Here is an 18,629-nt window from a genome sequence, read left to right on the forward strand (position 1 = left end):
GCTAATAAAAATGAGCCACATTTCACTTGAAGCTCGCTTTACAGGCAGCTGTAAAGGGCTAAAGAAACAAAGTGTGTGTAAACCTGGGCCAAGAGAAAGAGCACTGTTAAACATTAAGACGTGGACATCATCTGTGCGTTTGTACACACAGTGTGACACCGAGTGCCATAAATCGCCATTTTCTAAATCTGTTGTTTTTTTTTTTTTTTGTTTTTTTTTTGTCTCTCTGTGGTCATTTAGCAACTTGTTTCGGGAATTTTGCTCATTTTTTCGTACTCGGGGGCTTTGATTAACTTTATTTTACTGTTGGCCTCACACTGCTCAGCCCACTTGGGCTCTAATGGGAAACATGATAAACTGAAATTTAACACAAGAAAAAAGACGAAGTAGAAATATATTTAAAAAAAAACAAAAAAAAAAAAAAACACATGTACATGGACTTGAGATTGTGACAGATGGGATTGCTGCAGTAAACTTGCCCCCAGCTCATTAACTGAATTCCTCATTTTAACATTTCTGTTCTGTTTGTGTCTTTTCTTCTATTTTGCATTTTTGCACTGAATTTTCCTTCTATTTCAGCAGTTCTGTCTGTTTTAATCAATTTTTCATCGGCTTATCTCCGCATGTACTTTTCAATTTGACACATGTCGTATTTCTCTGTGATTGCCGTGTGTTTTGTGGTTCTTCACATCCTTTTGTGGTGGTTACGGAGGGGCTCTGTAGTGGCTTTCTGCCTCTTTATTCCTCTTGCATCACTTTTTAAATCATTCTTTGAAGTCTTGTGCACATAGTTAGACCATGAAGCACTGGGGTTTTTACTTCGGAAGCCAGAAGAAATTGCTTCAGCAACTTGCAAGATTTAAGTTTCGAATGAAAGAGTTCAATATTGAATCTGACAGGCATTACTCTCCTCTCCATGAGTTAAAAGCTGGGAAAACAACAAGAAATGATGAAGAGCTTTAGCTCGCGTTGACCTCCTCTCAGCCTTTCCGGGTGACAGTCACAGCTTGTGACAGCTGCTTCGTTTCATCTTAAACATTCATCTGACAGAGAAGGAAAAAGGCCAAACACGAGAGGAAGCGTCAAAGCCGATAAAGAGAAACGGCTCCGCCTGCCTGAAATGCTGCGGTTACCTGCTCCTGTAAACAAATAGAAGTCGCAGTGCAGCTAAAATTAATAACCCAGACCACCGTTTCTCCTCCGCCTCCCACTCCTGTCAGGATATTGCTGAGACGGGCGGCGGGGTGGCGGCGGCGGCGGAGACGACCCGTTTCAGGACACACATAATCACCAGTTGGGATCAGAATTAGCCGAATATGACGGTTCCTTTTTGTTTTTCTCAAATGAGTCAGGAGTCAAACAATGCTTTCCCCCCTCGCCGCTGACGGTTAAAAGGTTCCTGCCGGAACAATTTACGTAGTTTGAATAACAGTCGCTTGAAATATGCAAATGAAGGTGGTTAAATTATAGTGTGTGTGTGTGTGTGTGTCTCTCTGGCACATAACAGTCAACACACCATATGACTCAACATTAATGACTTTAAATTGGCGTGAGCAGAAAATTAGCATTACCTTTGCATTTTAACTACTTTTGATTTTGTGTAAGCTATTTTTTTTTTCTTTTTTTTAACAAGCACACTAACATAGTAGCTGGAGAGGTGACGGTTTGATTTCAGATGGCAGCTGTTTAAGGAGGTTTAGCCTGGCTCTGTATCCCCCGTGTCCTTTCCTATTAGGGCTGCAGATTGTTAATTTAACCTGGAATACGCGGTCGTTATGTCGGGTATTGTGATAACGACATGATTTGCATGAATACAAACACCAGGCTGTTCTTATTTTTCCTGTCACATGTGTGTCTGCAAGTTTCCATTTTTATCATTTTTCTCCCCTTCATTCTTCTGCTTCTGACTTCTGCTTTCTGGCCCCGTAAGTGCACAGTTTTTTGCAGTTTAACACGGACTAATCGCATTTCTGTCATTTTAGGTTTACTTTATTGAGTGTTCGAGATACTTCACTGTCACGTTAGGCATCATTAATAAGAGGAGAGGAGAGCTTGGCAGTCAAGTTTATTACAGTTTTTATGATGTTTAAATTTCAGAACGCACATTAAACACAGCTTACAGCGATGTTATATTGAGCGCCTCTGTGGTTTAGCTTTTCTCGTGACCAAAAGTATTCTGAGACCACACCGAAGTGGTTTTATGGAATTGAGGCATTGTTTACAATATTTTACTCCTTTACAATATTTCAAGTGAAAACGGAAACCCAACAGGAGAATGTTATGTAAACGGGGCATAAAACTCAAATGATTCTCAGTTCTCTCTTTAAATCAGACCATTTCCACAGCTGTCTAATATTAGTAAGACGAACCAGTTTTAGTTGGAGTTTGGATTTTTTTTCCCACCACTGTATCATCCTTTTGCAAATCTGAAGCTGGAATTTCCCCTATTTTTTTTAACCATCTTGGCATGAAATCGTTCAGCGCTTCATCTCCAGGAATCCTAATATATTTATCTACTATAGGCAACGATATAATCCGATTCGTCAGGCCAAACAGGTTAACACGAGTTGTCTTGCTTGAACTGTCCTGTGTTTTGATAAATTTATGCAATCACGCTTGGTGTTTCGGTGTTTCAAAGCAAAGTTGTAGCTGATAATGACCGACGGCAGACTGAGGTTTCCGTAAGTGGCGTGACGTGAGCGTAACTTTGTGGGTTCGGTGTTTAGCGGTCGTTACTGAGCCGCGGCTGCACGGATGAGTGTGACACACCTGGACAAAGTGGAGCAGTGTGTTATTTTTGAATCGGAAACTCGACCTTCCCTGACACACTTCAGGAATAGAATAACACGGCCCATTTACTGAGTTCCTCACGAGTGACTCTGCATCTGGCTCCGCTGAGTCTCTTCAGACAGTCTTTTTGCGGCGCGTCATCCCTGCTGTTACATAGGTGAAAAGCTTTTGGGGGATTTGTGATGAAACACGGATGTCTGTGCCAGACCGGCTTTGCATCTCTGTGCTCTCCCATAAGCAGAGCAAACCCTGAACCAGGCGTAGTCGAGAGCTTTGATATTCCCTGTCAGTGGCAATCAGCCACTGACTTGATATTCATTAGAGATGAAAGGAGAAAAGCACAATAAACAAATCCCCCCCTAAATATCCCAGTATGCACACTTGAGCGCACACACTGTATGCACACAATGCCTTCAGTCCGTCTTTGTGTCAGTGGATGGGGGATACAGGGAACCAAACATAATTACCTTTGTAGGCAAAAGGTTGGGTTTTATCACGAGGGCTTTTATTTGGATTTATGAGCACATGTCTGCTGTAGGTAACCTGACCCACCAGACCACCGCCCCCACACACAAACACACACACACACACACACACAAAGAGATGGCATGTCCTCTTTTATCTGACAGCTTCATTAAATTCCAGCCTCCAGTCTCCCTGGGTGTTTTGATCGGCTTTACTGAATTGAACCTTCAATCACATCAGAAACCTTCAGCGATGCAGACCTCGCCGTTATTTAAAACTAGTGCTTTTGTTAAGACTGTAAATATGTGGAGGCTTCCGTTTGGGCATGTATTTATAGAAGGCTCTGCACTATGAGGCCAGTTGGCAGGAATGGCCGCGGTTGTAAGTTGTCAGCATGGCTCCTAAACACACTGTGATCTCTTTCCAATTGAAATATTTTCCTTGACAGGGTTTCAACAGCGACTGAACAAACTCGATTAGTGTAGCCGACAAATCCAAATTCAGCGATGGTTTTAGGTAAAGCTGCATGTGGGATGACGTGCATGTCACAAACGGCCGCCAACACGGTGCAAAGCATGATGGGATTAATCCACTGCATGAATAGGATGAGATCCTTGGTTCATACAAGTCATGTCAATCGGATCCGTCAGTCCGTGTTCAGTTTATCAGGATGATCTGATCTTTCTCAGACTAACATAACCCTGTCATTGCAGTTAGTGTTGATGCTTTACTTATAACAGGAATAAAATTACAATACACTCTTTATTTTAGTAGCTCCCATTAACCATTATTTGCAGCATAATAATAAATTCTTGTCTGCACACCGCTGAGTTGGCAAAGTTGTAATAAAATTGCTTTCTAAATTCTGCAGTTGCATTCTGACTTTTTTGGAAACTCGCTGTGAATCATAACAAACTGTAATTATTTATTTATGAGCACCATGCTGATGAGTTTGCAGTGTTTTCAAATCCTGGATTATGTCTACAGGTCCTCCTGCTGCAGGGAAAAAGCCCCCCTGCATACAATATGAGGGCAAACTGAGAAATCAAAAGGCTTCCGGTTCCTTGCTCGTGTGGATGCGCCTCATGTTTTCAGGCCTGTAGCTCGGGATGGAGCTCCGAGTGGAGCGGGTGAAGCCGGGGTGGATGCACGACGGATTTTTCATGCCTCTATATCTTCCTGTCAGCTGTAGGCCAATTTAATCCTGATTTGTGTTTGTCCATGTATCTGTTCCAGGAATTTCAAAAAAATTTGGTTTGAATGAGAGTGTTGAAGATTATAGTGGTCAAACAGTCACTGCAGAATCTCCAAGCTTATTTTGATGTTAGAGACACATTCAAATTTCCACTGTGATTTTCCACCAGTTTTTGGAACTTGAATTTATTCAGAAAGCCTACCATTAAAATCTCTCCTCGCAGCCTCCATACATCGTGAGTGCAGACAGGCATTCATTTAAGCAGCAGCTTGTCTTGTTGTTGAAGGCAAACGACTACAATCCAGTTATTTTATTTCTCTTTTTGGAGATGCTTCCCTTTTTCCATTCCTCCACTGAATCATGACGTTAAAAGTGACACAAAGATTGTCGGGCAGAAATGCTGCCAGTAAGGTTGTGCTGCTGTAGATCCGGGCTGTGCAATATTAAATACACATGCCGTTTGCAATATTGAAATAATGTGATTTGCAAAAAATAGAAATACTTTTTCCCCATCACGTGTGTGTGTGTGTGTGTGTGTAGCCGTGCTCACAGCCTCCTCCCGCCTTGTCGTTCCAGCTCTGCTGAGACCCCGGGTTTTGGCCGCGCAGGCTGGCCCTGGTCACGTTGATGCTGGTGGCCGCTCCACGGTCCTCCCCCCGCCGCCATCTGCTCCGACGCCGCTCCCGCCTCCCCCAGCCGCCATGGCCATGAGCACCGACCCCGGCTGCGAGGCGCTGGACCCCAACTCCTCCGTGCAGACCAGCAGTCTGACGGACATCATGGCCGCCATGACGACGAAGGACTCGGACGCCAACGGCCTGCGGAGCGGCGGGGCGCAGGCCAGGAGGACGCAGCCGTGCCGGCCTCATCTGACCGGGAGGAAGCTGTCGCTGCAGGAGAGGGGCACGTACTTGTCGTCGGGCCCCGGTGGAGGCTACACACACATCTCGCCTCGTGTGGCCCGCAGGCCCACGGTGGAGTGTAAACGTGTTTCCATATCAGACTCCCAGGTGAGATTCTTCCTCTTCTTCTTCTTATAATTACTGTGAATGAAGCTTGACTTTCTGAAGCAGCAGTATCAATAAGGCCCAGTTTCTCAGTGTCGTCAAGTGAAAATGCAGAACTTTTGCTGCATTTCGTCAACAGTCCTCAGACGCTGAAAACACTTCCTTTTGAAAACCCTTTTTCGTCAGTGTTTCTGCCGTTTGTGTTTCGATAGGTGTCGTTTTCAGAAGGTTGACATGAAAACGCAAAACTTTTCTAAAAGAAGAAGAAAAAAATTGCGATTTCTCTTGAAACGTCGTGTAAATGGGACCTGAGGGAGAAACAGACATGTGGGCCCTTTTTTTTGTGGGAGTGTTCAGCTACAGATTAAATACTAAGCATTGCTGCTTGGAAAGCAATAACAAAAAAAAAAAAAAAAAAAAAATGGCCGGCGTGAGGAGCAGGCTAGAGGAGGCTGGTATGATTTCATCTTTGACATTTATGTAATGGAGCAATATTTCACTTTTTCATTGCAGCTTCAGTAGAACAAATTTAACGAGATATGAGGAAAGTGGCCAGACTATAGCTCTCATGAAGCCCCATCCTTTGTTTAAACAGGTCTATTAATCTCACTTATATTCCCAGAATCTATCATTATTTGTTAAAGAAGCCCCCCCAGTGCCTCTCTACTTCATACCTATTAGTTTGTTTGTTTTTTTATCTTGTAAAGTTAATGAAAATGTGTAATTCCTCAATAAATACATACAAGACCTAAAGCAACTGAGACTCGGATGCAGAAAAGAGAAAAGCTTAAATATTGTCCGTTCTTCAGTCCTGTGAGCTGGAGCTGTGGGCCACGTCGGGGTGTCACAGGTGGTGCCGTCGCCTCCACAACTACACCTAAGAGCTTCATACCTCCTGTTAACGTGTCGTAATCTGGCGTCGGTGGATGTGCGGTGAATTAAACGCGCGCCGCCGCCCCCCCCCCCGTTGAGCAGATGTGTGTCATAATGACATGTTGGAGCAGAGCGTTCTGGCTTTGACAAAAGCTGGTGACTGTTTGATGAGGCGGGCATGGATTGCAGTCTGCCTGTCGGCGCGATGCTGGATGTACCAGCAGAGGAGGGAGAGAGAGAGAGAGAGAGAGAGAGAGAGAGAGGGGTCGGGGTGGGAGTGATTGTCATGGTAATCACATGAACCGTTTCTGCCTGATTTCCTCCCTGTGAGCGATTATTTGTTGAAATAAGGCCGAACATGATGCAGCTCTGGGGACCGTCGGTGCCGTTCCTCCTTGGCGTGACACGCTCGCAGGTTCAGACTCACAGACGCTGGGTTAAAAGAAAAAGAAAAAATGCTGTGTTTGATTCTACACAGTTTCTTCGTCTTTCCTCCAAAGTCAGTCAGGAAATTGACATTGTCGTGGCTGTGGAACTACCTGCTGCCTCTCTGCCTGCAGTACACAGACGCTGCACACCCTGACTGCAGAGGCTTCTATCAAGGCATAGGTTTCATTATCACTAATAATTTAAGCCTCCTGATCCCTTTCAATGCATTTTGTAAATGTTAATTTAATTAGTGATTATCTGCACTGCATCATGTTGCTTTTTAGAGCAGTTTTACTTCTGTTCAGGGATTAATGATGTATCTTTTAGAGTTCCTCTGATGAAAGTGGATTTATTTAACGATGTTATCTCCATATGGGGTGTTTTTTTTTTATTGGCTGGAAGACATAGCCTCAATATGCATTTTTATTCTTGAAGAGTGGGGCACAAATGAACATGAACACAGGTTTTGGTAAATAAATACTACAGTGACTCAAGTTCAGGGTCTGGTTTGGTTTTGCTTCCTGATTGCTGATTTAAACGGAGTTATTCCTGACGTTTGCATCGATCTTGGCCCTGAACTTGGTCTGGAGGCTGGTGCATGAAAACATCGGAATGTCATTATCAAATAACCGGTATCTGATGGTTTGCCTGCAGCAGCCACAACAGTGGGCTGTTTCCACCAGAGCAGAGCGGCCGGTATTTATTTATTTGCTGCTGAATCTAGACATTCACTGCCATATCTGTACTGAAGGAAAATGTGCCACACTTTTGGTAAAGCTCCCATTTTGTCCTTTTCATACCAGATGGTTGCACTCGACACATGTCCACTGAAGATGGCATAAAGCACTGAAGTAGCAAAGTTAAAATGAGTGATTACCAGCTGCTCTTTTTTCTCCAGCACATTTATTGTTATTGTGTAAAGTTATACCCAATTGAAGGTTAAGCGTTTTGACTTGAAAATGTCATGTAAATGGGGCCAGTATAGTTTTTTATATTCTCTTTTTGGTCTCTCCTCTATAATATTACTCTGTTACAGTATTACTACGACATGTAAACTATCAATTACACAAACTATGTGACATTTACTGTATTAGCTGTGTGTTTATAGCTTTTTTCCTAACTGCAGGGCTACAGTAATTATACAAATTCATTTTATAACATGACTGATGCTGCACAAGCTGATGGCGTGAGGCTTTAGCAGTGCTGTACTGTATGTTCCTCTTGCTCTGTGACTGAAAGTAAGCAGGTTTTTCCTGAAATGTCAGACTTAATCTGACCTAAAACTGATATCTATTCTCAACAAAGCTGTCTAGGAGATTTCTAGCGTGAATAAGTCACTTGGAAATTGAAATATCACTCTCCTGTCTGTGCTCGCTTATTAAAACTAGTACGAGTACCTCGAAGATGTAGGTGACTCCTGAATCTCCATTTTGCTCTTGCTTTTTTCTTTTTTTTTTTTTTACTCCCCCCCTCAATTCAGAGAGTGTATTAAAAATTCATGGCGGCTGGCAGCAGGATGTGAAACCCTCCTGAATTTAACAGACTGCTGCCACCGACTCGCAGACCTGTCATTGTGTCCTTTCCTATCTGAAAATGGAGTCTTAGCTCTCGCACTGAACCATAAAAAAAGACCCCAGTTGCTTGTATTTCCCCGCTCCGGCTCCGTCTGCAGTCTGAGACAGAAAGACAGAACATCTCCTCCCAGCACAAACATCACTTACGAGTGACATTTTTAGCAACCTGAGAGGAATACATACAACACAATGAACATTTTTGTTATTTTTCTGGCTTGTCTTCGTGGTTGTTTGAGTTCCTCACTCTGCAGTCAGAGCAGGTACACGCTGAATTCCATGTCTTTCACTGTTATGTAACAGGAGAGCAGGAGCAGAAATGTAGAATTAATAAGAGTGACTTACACCTGCAGGTTTTCATCTCCAACATCATTAAAAACAAAAGCTGCTTTAAGCAAGACCGGGAAATGTTGTGTTCTTCTTACATAATCTCACTCCTGACTTTCATTCCATCTGCTGCTGCTTTTTGCTGTTTTGTACACATTGTGTTTACATAATTCCCCTTTAACCGTGAGAATGTGGACACATTTCTGCAGAATGACGTCTGTTGTGTGATGAAAAGTTGAGATTAAGAGAGAAGTACCCAAAGCACTTATTAAAACACATCCAAACACGACACATCCAGCAGAGGATGGTACGAAAAGATGTCTCTGCACTTAGTTTAATATTTTATATATATATATATATATATATATATATATATATATATATATATATATATATATATATATATATATATATATATATAATTTTATATTATACAATTTCTTGTAGATTCATTCATAAATTGAAATATTCACCAGATGGGATATAGTTTATTTTTTATTTACTGGTTTATTTTCATTCAAAAGATAATACAAAATATATACAAAAAAGAAAATAATACAACGATGAATGAAAAAGAAGCAGAAAGAAGAATAACTTGTTTTTTTTATCTCTCCATTATTTCGGGAAAATGTTTTGCTGTCCAGTTTTCAAACTGTATGTACCAGGAGTGTGGAACTTATTTCAGTTCAGGGAGCAACATTCAGCGTAATTTGAACAGTAAATAATAGTATTTATAATCGAGAAATAGCTAGAACCCTCAATCTCATTTTACTTTAGTGCAAAAAAGTGCTTATTAAATATTTAGAAATTCACACTTAATGAGCTGTCATATTACAAACCTGAAATAATTAAAAGAACTCGGTTCACGACGTGTTGAAGATCTCGGGATTTTTATTACATTTATATCTTCAGTGAAACGTTTGGCCTTATGTGCCTGGAACTCAAAAATACATATTATGATCAGAAAACTTATCAAAATATAGAAATGCTCTTTATTGCAGACACATTTCTACATCTGTGCCATAATCCTGATCACCTGAACTGACTCGCTACATAAAACGAACTAAAGTGCGCCCCTGGTGGTGAAATACATATATTGCAGTTAATGTCATAATTTCTCCCAGCCAGTTTCTTTCCACAGTCCAAAAACGTGTGTGATGGACTGAAGACCTTTAGTTGGCGACCCTGTACAGGATAGATAGATGGATGGATAGATGGACGGATGGTTTTCTGCAGTCCTGCACTGATGTTATTAATCTGCAGAGACTGAAATATTGTGCTGAATTTTGTCATGAAATGTACTTTCTCTTGATGTTTCTCTGTAAATGTGACTCCAGGCTGCTTGTTATTTTATCATAATGCTCAGTCATTGATCATGGACGGCTCTGAGGCAGCGACCTATTCGTTATGTGCCGATATTGATTGGTGGTTGAGGGATGGCTGGAGAGATTCGTGCAGTTCGGATGCAGCAGGGGGACAAAGTGAGGTCTGAACCTCGACTGGAGCAAAGCTGTTAATGTAAGCGACGGCAACGGCGGCTGAAAAAGGCCCCCGAAGCGCTCGAGTTTGATTTATTTGTGCATATATGGTTCATGTGTTTATCCATCAGCGCTGACGGGGCGTTTACTGCAGCACCGTGTCCTCGGAGCGCGTTTTCTGCAAACCCAGTGCCCAATAAGTCCCCTCAACAATCCTTTTTGCTGCTGCTCTTTCTTAAATCTGAATCCTCTTCACTTGCCTTTCCTCTTTATCCTTCGCCGCCCTATTTTCTTCATCCTTTTCATCTCCTTCAGCCAATCAAAGCAGTCCCTTTTTTTAAATATTGCTCCTACCTTCCAGAGCTCCCCATCTTTCTCTTTTTTTTTCTTCCTCCATCTCTTTGTTCTGCCCACAGTATTTCGCACCATCGTGCCCTCCAGTGCACAATCTTCACATCTCCTGCAGTGAAATCCACCACGAGCTGCGTTATGCAACGCTCTATCTGATGGTAAATGTTCTGAAATACCTGGACCGGCGGTGGCGTGACATCCTACACCGTGCTTATGCTCTCAGCTGTGCTTCACGTGAAAACACAGCGGGGTCGGGCCTCGTCCAGCTGGAAGGAGAGAAGCGCTCTCCATCCTTTTTCCACGCCGCCTGCTCACTTCTCCGCTTCCCCATCCGAGCGTCCCGAACCCCCGTCCTCACGAACTCTCACCCCCCCCCCCCCCCCCCCCCCCCCCTCCCCAGTACACCCTGCTGCGGCCTCCTCCTCTCCGGCGTGCCCCTGGCTGACTCTGTGCCGAAGCGGCGGTTGCTATGGAGCTGCAAATCAGCCGTTTAAGCGGCAGCGCTCTAATGGATCTGCAGACGGTCAACAGAAACTACGGACTGCCTCGTTACCTACGTCTCACGAATCAACGACTTCCAGCGCGCACGGCAGTGCGTCCTCAGCCCGAGGCGGTCCTCTGTCTCTTCAGCTTCATGTCCAGCCAGTTGTGAGCTTCGCTGCTTATTGTGCTCACGTTAATGGTCAATTTCCTGTCTTTCTTGCCTCCCGTCTCACAGGACTGCATCCAGTTGAACCAGTACAAGCTGAAGAGTGAGATCGGGAAAGTGAGTATGTTCATGTTTGACTCATGTAAAATACTGACCTGTTTGTACAGAATGTCATGAATTTCGTTCACGTTTTCAACACAGACTACAAGCTGAGGGATGTTTTGATATTGTATAGGCCTATGCCTTTTAGTGTGTTTTAATCTGAGCATGTGGAAACTAACCAGGTCTTTCCTCGCCGCTGTGTGGGGACGTGATGTTTGGCTTCTGCGACCAAGAATTTATAACCAGCACCATTTCCTCAACAAAAAAGACATTAATTCAAACCAGCATGGTTCTCTGTGGTTTCTTCCTTTTTAAAAGGGAGTTTTTCCTTTCCACTGTCTCTTGTGTTTGCTCGTGTGGAACTGTTAAAACTGAATTGAATTGAATTCTTCAAAATAAATTCTCATGAGTTTCGTAATTCAAGAAAATCTTTGAGCAAAAGTTTTGTTTTTACTTAAATTAGCAACGTCAAACTCATCTTAGTTCAGGAACTACATGCATCCAAGTGAGGCAGATTGGTAAAATAATGCCATAATTACCTTTAAATTTCCACTTTAAAGTTTTTCTTTGTTGTGGCGTAGAGGGTACGTAATGAAAATATGAATTTTCAATTACAATACATGACAGCAATCTCAACAGAAAGCCATTTTATTGAAACCTACGGTGAAATGTCTAAAAGAATCTTCTCTGACAGCAACGAGGCGTCATGATAGGTTCACTAACATCTCAGCTGTTCAGCCGGATTGGAGCTTCTTTAGGCCGATTTTGGCCCACTGGCCATATATTTGACGCTCTTGGATTAAAAGCTAATACGGTTAGGCTAACATAATCTCCTACATAATTCCTACATCATTATGGTGGAAGTTCCAATTTTCTACCTGATTTAGTGCCTTGCTTTCACATCCTCCGCAAAAGTGTTTACATCTACATTTTTAAGACAAATATATTACATGTCAAAGAATGAAGAATGCTTTATAGTAAGTACAAATTACTGATTGCTTCTATGGAAATCTAATGAGCCTGTGTTCCTGTACCAGAGGTAATAAGTTCTCACTCATTTCTGAGGTGCTCATTACCTTTAACTTATTACAAAGCCACATCTTGTGATTATTGCATATGATTTAAATCTACTTTGAAGACTCAGAGCAGATATTCAAAGGAGAAACTGGTGAATCATAAGTGCAGAGCACGTAATTGTATGAAACAAGGTCAGGTGTTTGAAAAAAAACCCAACTTTTTTTAAGAGAAACTTTTCAATAGAAAAAAGCACTTTAAGAGAGTACCAAGTTACCAATATTGGTAGAAATTTTGTTGCAAAACTAAAAATCCTTCTACATTTCCTTGTTAGATATTAGTATTTGTCATCTGAGAGAGTTTCAAGGTAAATTATTTGGAGTGGCTCTCGCAACATTTTTGAAACTTTTAAAAAGAGACTTTAAATGAGTCTAGTGGCACTCTTGGCTCTCTCATCCTTCACAGCTTATATAACTTAATTTCTTTAGAACATTTGGTCATCTTTCTGTGCAATTTTCTGTATTGGTGCAAAAAAAAAAAAAAGCAAGTTTTTTTAAAAACTGCGTGTATTTGTGTGTGTTTGTTTGATCGTGTGTGTGTGTGTGTGTGTGTGGGAGAAGCCATTCTGTGCTGCCAAAGCATAGAAATGTTGTTTTTGAATGGCACCGGTGTTGTCTTGAAGACATTCTGCCAGCGTGCCTCGTCCGTCTGTTCTCTGAACACAGCCACTCGCCGACGGCTTTGTCTTGAAAAGTGAACTGGAAGATTTGTGCGCACCATGAAGTTGAACGTTTTCCCGTTTCCTTGCAGGGCTCGTACGGCGTGGTGAAACTCGCCTACAACGAGGACGACGACAAGCATTACGTAAGTGGAAACGCCGCCACCCCCCTCCCGCCACACTCGTCCTCTGAGCATTCATCAAGCCTCTCACCCTCAGCGGTCTAGACGGACGACCGGCGCTATTGATTTTTTTTTTTTTTTTTTTTTTTTTCTCTCTCGCTTCTTGTTGCCTAGCTGTGAGTTTCATCCCCTCAAATTGCATCAGTTGCCTTGGAAGAAACTTGGGACTGAACGAGGTTTCTGGTGCCGTTTAAAGAGCATGCCAGATCTTTTTATCTGTCTTCAAAGCCCCGCTGCCGTCGCTCGCTGTAGCAGAGGTTCACAATGGCCGCTGTGCATACGAGAGACACTGGGGTCATCTCGGGCTTCGTTTTAAAGAAAAGGGAACCTCCGAATCGCGAGCTGCTGCATGGCTTTGAGAAACTAAGCCTCTCTATACAGTACCGACAAAGAAACGGTTTGAATGAGTGCCGTCGACTGGAGCTGCATGGGTTTAAGAGGTGCTTTTGAATCGGCGTCAGAATGGGAATTTGTAAATGTACAGATGCCAAATGGCAAACAGAGGGATGTTGATGTGAGGACGCCGAGGAGCTTTACACAAAGAGAAAAATATTACAACAAGAGGGGGCTTACATAAACTTTGTCTCTGGAGTGGAGTTATTAACATACAGCTTTAAACAATGGCGACCTTTGAAGCTGCAGCAGGGGTACATCTAAATACTGCTGGCTTATAAAAATGGTACCTTAATATATTAGGGTAGGAAAATAGTTTTACAGAATTTTTAAAGTTAGTCCACTATATTCTTCTTATCCTATGTGAGTAGCACACAACAGGACACTGAGATTTTACTGGCTCGGCCCTCTGAGCTGAAAGGAGTTTGACACGTTAGAGATTCTTCTGATCCATAAAGTATCCATTCATTTGTGTCTTTTTTCGTGTTTTAATACGGTATTTTATATTTGTAAGAAAAGAAACATACAAAAGTCAAATATGCGTTTATGATAAACATCTGTCTTTTGGACTAAAACTTCACTACACACTTTATTTCAGTTTTATTGTAAGTAATATAATCATCATTGAACATTGAGACACTGCAGGTTTTTTGTACATTGTGCAGTTAACACAGAGCTGTGAAAACAGGGGGACCCAGAATAAAGCCCTGAGGTACTCCACTGCATTCCAGCAGAAAGTCAGATGAACTCATTCCTGGCTCATCTGGCTCCTGAGCAAAAACTAAACTTTGGTCAAGGACATCAGTGGCATCCGATAAGTCAAAAACCTGGTCCACTCAGATCAAGGTTGTTGGTTTTTCTTTTTTTTTAACCTTCTTACATTGCAGAAAACTGTGAGATCCACAGAGGGCTTCTTCAACTGAAGGCAAACTCTGGCCTGTTCAAAAATTGATGTGAAAATGCCCTGAAGACAAAGAGCATTTCTGAGTGCAGCAGTGAGCTGCAGGGTGAGAGTTCTGGTGTTTCAGATTAGAAGGGGATGGATTTTGCACAAGGACATAGTTGAAAAGTTACTAATTTCGCTTTTATTTGCATAGAAATGCAGTTTTACAAAAGCCTCTGACATAATGCTGTAGAGAGAAGTGAGAAATGTTGTCTAGAACGTTTCCCATATACTATTTTTGTTCTCATCCAAAGACACCTTCCCTGTTAACGACATTCTGGACGTTTTCCAGGCGTGTTTTAGTTTATGGCAGGAATGTCAAACGCATTTTAGTTCAGGAGCCGCATATTGTTCAATTTCATCTCGAGTGGGCCGGACCGGGAAAACGGTGCAATAATAACCTTTAAATTTAAACTTTAAAGTTTTTTTTTTTTGTTGTTGTATGTGTGATGAAAATGTCAATATTTTAACAAACTCAAAAAAAGAAATGGAGAGCAAACTGGAGTAAAAATACTTTATGCAAAGATCCTTAAACTGAGCTGTGGAAATCCTCGATGTGAGGTGAAAGTACGAACCACATCCTCATCTGTGCATGTTGGGAAATCCCTCCTCTTCACCGTCTCCATTCCAGTGTTTGCGTTGGCGGACGCGTCCTCCTGTTTGATGCTGATTGTTGGTGGAGAGCCGTCCTACCTTCCAGGACAGACTGTCGCTTCCTGCGTCTCTGAAATGACAGTGAGGGGAATCAAAGGAGGAGGAGATGAGTGACGACAGCAGACCAGGGAGCTTTTATTTCCCAGCTTTAGCTTTATGTGAAAATATTGGGTGTGTGTTTTGCACAGGGGAACTTATGGAATGTGATCCTGTGTATATCTCACACACACACACACACACACACAACACAGGAAGAGTCATGTCTAAACACTACCCTAATCTGGACGGCTCTCACGTCGTTTGTTTGTCTAATCGAAAGCCCCTGGATTACTTTCGGTTCTCACCATCAGGTTTCTAAGAACAAAATCTCGAGAAGCTGAAAAGCTGCTGTAGTCACTTGGAATGATTTACGATTTCGGTATTGACTGAAGTCTTGTCCAAGTAAAAGTCTGAGGACACATCGCATTACCGAAGGTTGTTTCATCCTTTGTAATCTAATCACTGCGCTCACAACTTTGACTGGCAGACGTCCAGTCGTGATGACAGTTTATGGTCCTCAGGGGTCCGAAGGGAGCTGAGCTCTCACTGAACTCCTTTGAAATTAAATAAGCTGCTAATTATTCACAGGTATTTTAGTTTTAACTTCTCCTACGTTCGCTTCATGACCGCTGTCTGTCTTTAAGTCCTGTGGATCCCAGTGAAAGCACACAAGGAAATCAACACACAACTGCATCAAAAAATCATGTTTTACTGTGAGTCTGAATCATTTTACTCTGATTGTTGTTTGGTGGTAACCTTTAATTGCATTTCTGTTTGATAATTTGTTGTTGGCTCCATCGATCTCGAGAGATCATGGGGGGGGTTTGTGCCGTGGATTTACAGTCAGGGAGCTGCAGCGCCGGGCGTGGCTGTAGAGGCCAATACGGGATCCGCAGATCCTGCCGCAGCCACTGCAGATGAACTCTTCGCGGTGTGGTTGAGATGTCAATGGTTTCCGCTGTCTGCGGTGTCTCTTCTCTCCCCAGCGGGTGACTCTTCTCTCCTCTGCTTTTCTGATGACATCCTTGCTGGTGGTCCGCCAATCAGAGCGTTCGGACGTGGCTGGCTCCAGGTCAGAAGGGTTGAAGCCTCCAGCTTTAAGGTCACGCTTGCAGACATCCTTGAACCTGAGAGCTGGTCGTCCCTTTGACCTGTTTCCAGTAGCTAGTTCCCCGTACAGTAGGTCTTTTGGGATGCGGCCGTTGTTCATTCGGGTGACGTGGCCAAGCCATCGCAAGCGTCTCTGGGTCAGGATGGCAAACATACTGGGAACTTCTGCTCTGGCCAGGACGTCAATATTGGAGACACGGTCTTGCCAGCTGATGCCCAGTAGTCTGCGAAGGCAGCGCTGGTGGAAAGCATTCAGCCGACGTTCCTGACAGGAGTAGAGGGTCCATGTTTCGCTGCCGTATAAGAGAGTGCTCAGTACGCAGGCCTGGTAGACTCTTATCTTGGTGTTGGTGGTTAGCATGGAGTTGTCCCAGACACGCTTCGCCAGGCGGGCCATCACTGTCGATGCCTTGCCAATGCGCGTGTCCAGTTCAGCATCATGGGAAAGGTTACTGGAGATGATCGAACCGAGGTAGGTGAACTTGTCCACTACCTCAAGGGTGTGGTCGCCGATGTTAATGCTGGGAGCACTACTGACATCCTGACCCATGACCTTGGTCTTTTTGAGGCTGATGGTGAGGCCAAACTCAGAGCAGGCATCAGCAAAGCAATTTATGAGACGCTGGAGCGCTTCCTCAGTGTGGGCGGCAAGACCAGCATCATCAGCAAAGAGCAGCTCCCTGATGAGAACGCTCCGTACCTTAGTCTTTGCTTTGAGGCGTGCCAGGTTAAAGAGGCCTCCGTCGCTCCTGGTGTGGAGAAAGACACCGTCTTCAGAGTCCTTGAATGCGTAGCGCAGGAGCATGGAGAAAAAGATGCCAAAAAGGGTTGGAGCAAGGACACAGCCCTGCTTCACACCATTCTTGATTGGAAAAGGGTCTGAGGATGATCCCCCAAACTGGACAACGCCGTTCATGTCCTGATGCAACGACTTGATCATGCGCAAGAGCTTGGGGGGGCATCCGGTTCGCTGGAGGAGAGCAAACAGTCCATCCCTGCTGACCAAGTCAAAAGCCTTGGTCAGGTCGATAAAGGCCAGATATAGGGGTTGTCTCTGCTCCCGGCACTTCTCTTGCAACTGTCTCACAGAGAACACCATATCTGTAGTTGACCTGGCTGCTCTGAATCCACACTGCGCCTCTGGATATACGCGTTCGGCCAGTAGTTGTAATCTGTTGAGGACAACGCGGGCAAAGACTTTGCCAACTGTGCTTAGGAGTGAGATGCCACGGTAGTTGTTACAATCGCTCCTCTCCCCCTTGTTTTTATAGAGGGTGATAATTTTGGCATCACGCATGTCCTGGGGTACAGCCCCTTCCTCCCAGCACTGCAGCAGGAGCTCATGAAGGTGTTTCAGGAGCGAGCTCTCCTTAGCGGTTTTGATGATTTCAGGGGGGATGTTGTCACTGCCCGGAGCCTTGCCGTTTGAGATGGAATCTATTGCCTTGCTGAGTTCCTTGGTGGTGGGTGGAGCGTCAAGCTCAGCCAGGATGGACAGTGAAGGGGTGTTCTCAAGGGCCGTGTTTGAGACGGTAGTTTCTCTTGAGTAGAGGTCTTGGTAGTACTCAGCCCATCTCTTCATTTGTTTGCCACGATCCTTAATGACATCGCCAGTAGCTGATTTAAGTGGGGCGGTCTTGATTGCAGTGGGACCGAAAGCCTTCTTCATGCCTTCGTACATTTTGCGCACATTCCCAAGTTCTGCAGAGAGTTGTATGTCCCGGCAGAGGTTAAGCCAGTAGTTGTTGGCACAACGCCTTGCAATCTTTTGGGCATTGTTCCTTGCAGCGCGCAGTGCAGCGAGCGTTCGCACAGAAGGCTCCTTCTTGTGGGCGATTAGGGCTTCACGCTTAGCGGCGATGACAGGTTCCATGTCAGCGGCTCCTGTTTCAAACCAACAGACTGGCAGACGTCCAGTCGTGATGACAGTTTATGGTCCTCAGGGGTCCGAAGGGAGCTGAGCTCTCACTGAACTCCTTTGAAATTAAATAAGCTGCTAATTATTCACAGGTATTTTAGTTTTAACTTCTCCTACGTTCGCTTCATGACCGCTGTCTGTCTTTAAGTCCTGTGGATCCCAGTGAAAGCACACAAGGAAATCAACACACAACTGCATCAAAAAATCATGTTTTACTGTGAGTCTGAATCATTTTACTCTGATTGTTGTTTGGTGGTAACCTTTAATTGCATTTCTGTTTGATAATAAGCACCAGTAAAACCATCAAACAAGACCTAAAGCTTGTAATTACTGTTTTCATCAAATCGAACACAGGTGGTCAAAGTGTTTTTGTGCTTTGTGATAAGCAACAGCTTCGCCGTTGGTCGTGGGAGACAGCGTC

The 18,629-nt window shown here is 43.7% G+C and overlaps 1 protein-coding gene across 2 annotated transcripts in view; it reads left to right on the forward strand.

The window, feature by feature from the left end:
* Positions 1-18,629, forward strand: part of camkk1a (calcium/calmodulin-dependent protein kinase kinase 1, alpha a) — a 64,315-nt gene that overhangs the window by 20,660 nt on the left and 25,026 nt on the right. For both annotated transcript variants that reach the window (XM_030100997.1, XM_030100996.1), the window contains exons 2-4: positions 5,027-5,460; positions 11,205-11,252; positions 13,062-13,115. In XM_030100997.1, the coding sequence (XP_029956857.1) occupies positions 5,152-5,460; positions 11,205-11,252; positions 13,062-13,115 (411 nt within the window). In that variant the 5' untranslated portion in view covers positions 5,027-5,151. The remainder of the gene's footprint in view (positions 1-5,026; positions 5,461-11,204; positions 11,253-13,061; positions 13,116-18,629) is intronic.

Source organism: Salarias fasciatus, chromosome 10 (genome assembly GCF_902148845.1).
Source record: "Salarias fasciatus chromosome 10, fSalaFa1.1, whole genome shotgun sequence".
In the NCBI taxonomy this organism is placed as follows: Eukaryota; Metazoa; Chordata; class Actinopteri; order Blenniiformes; family Blenniidae; genus Salarias; species Salarias fasciatus.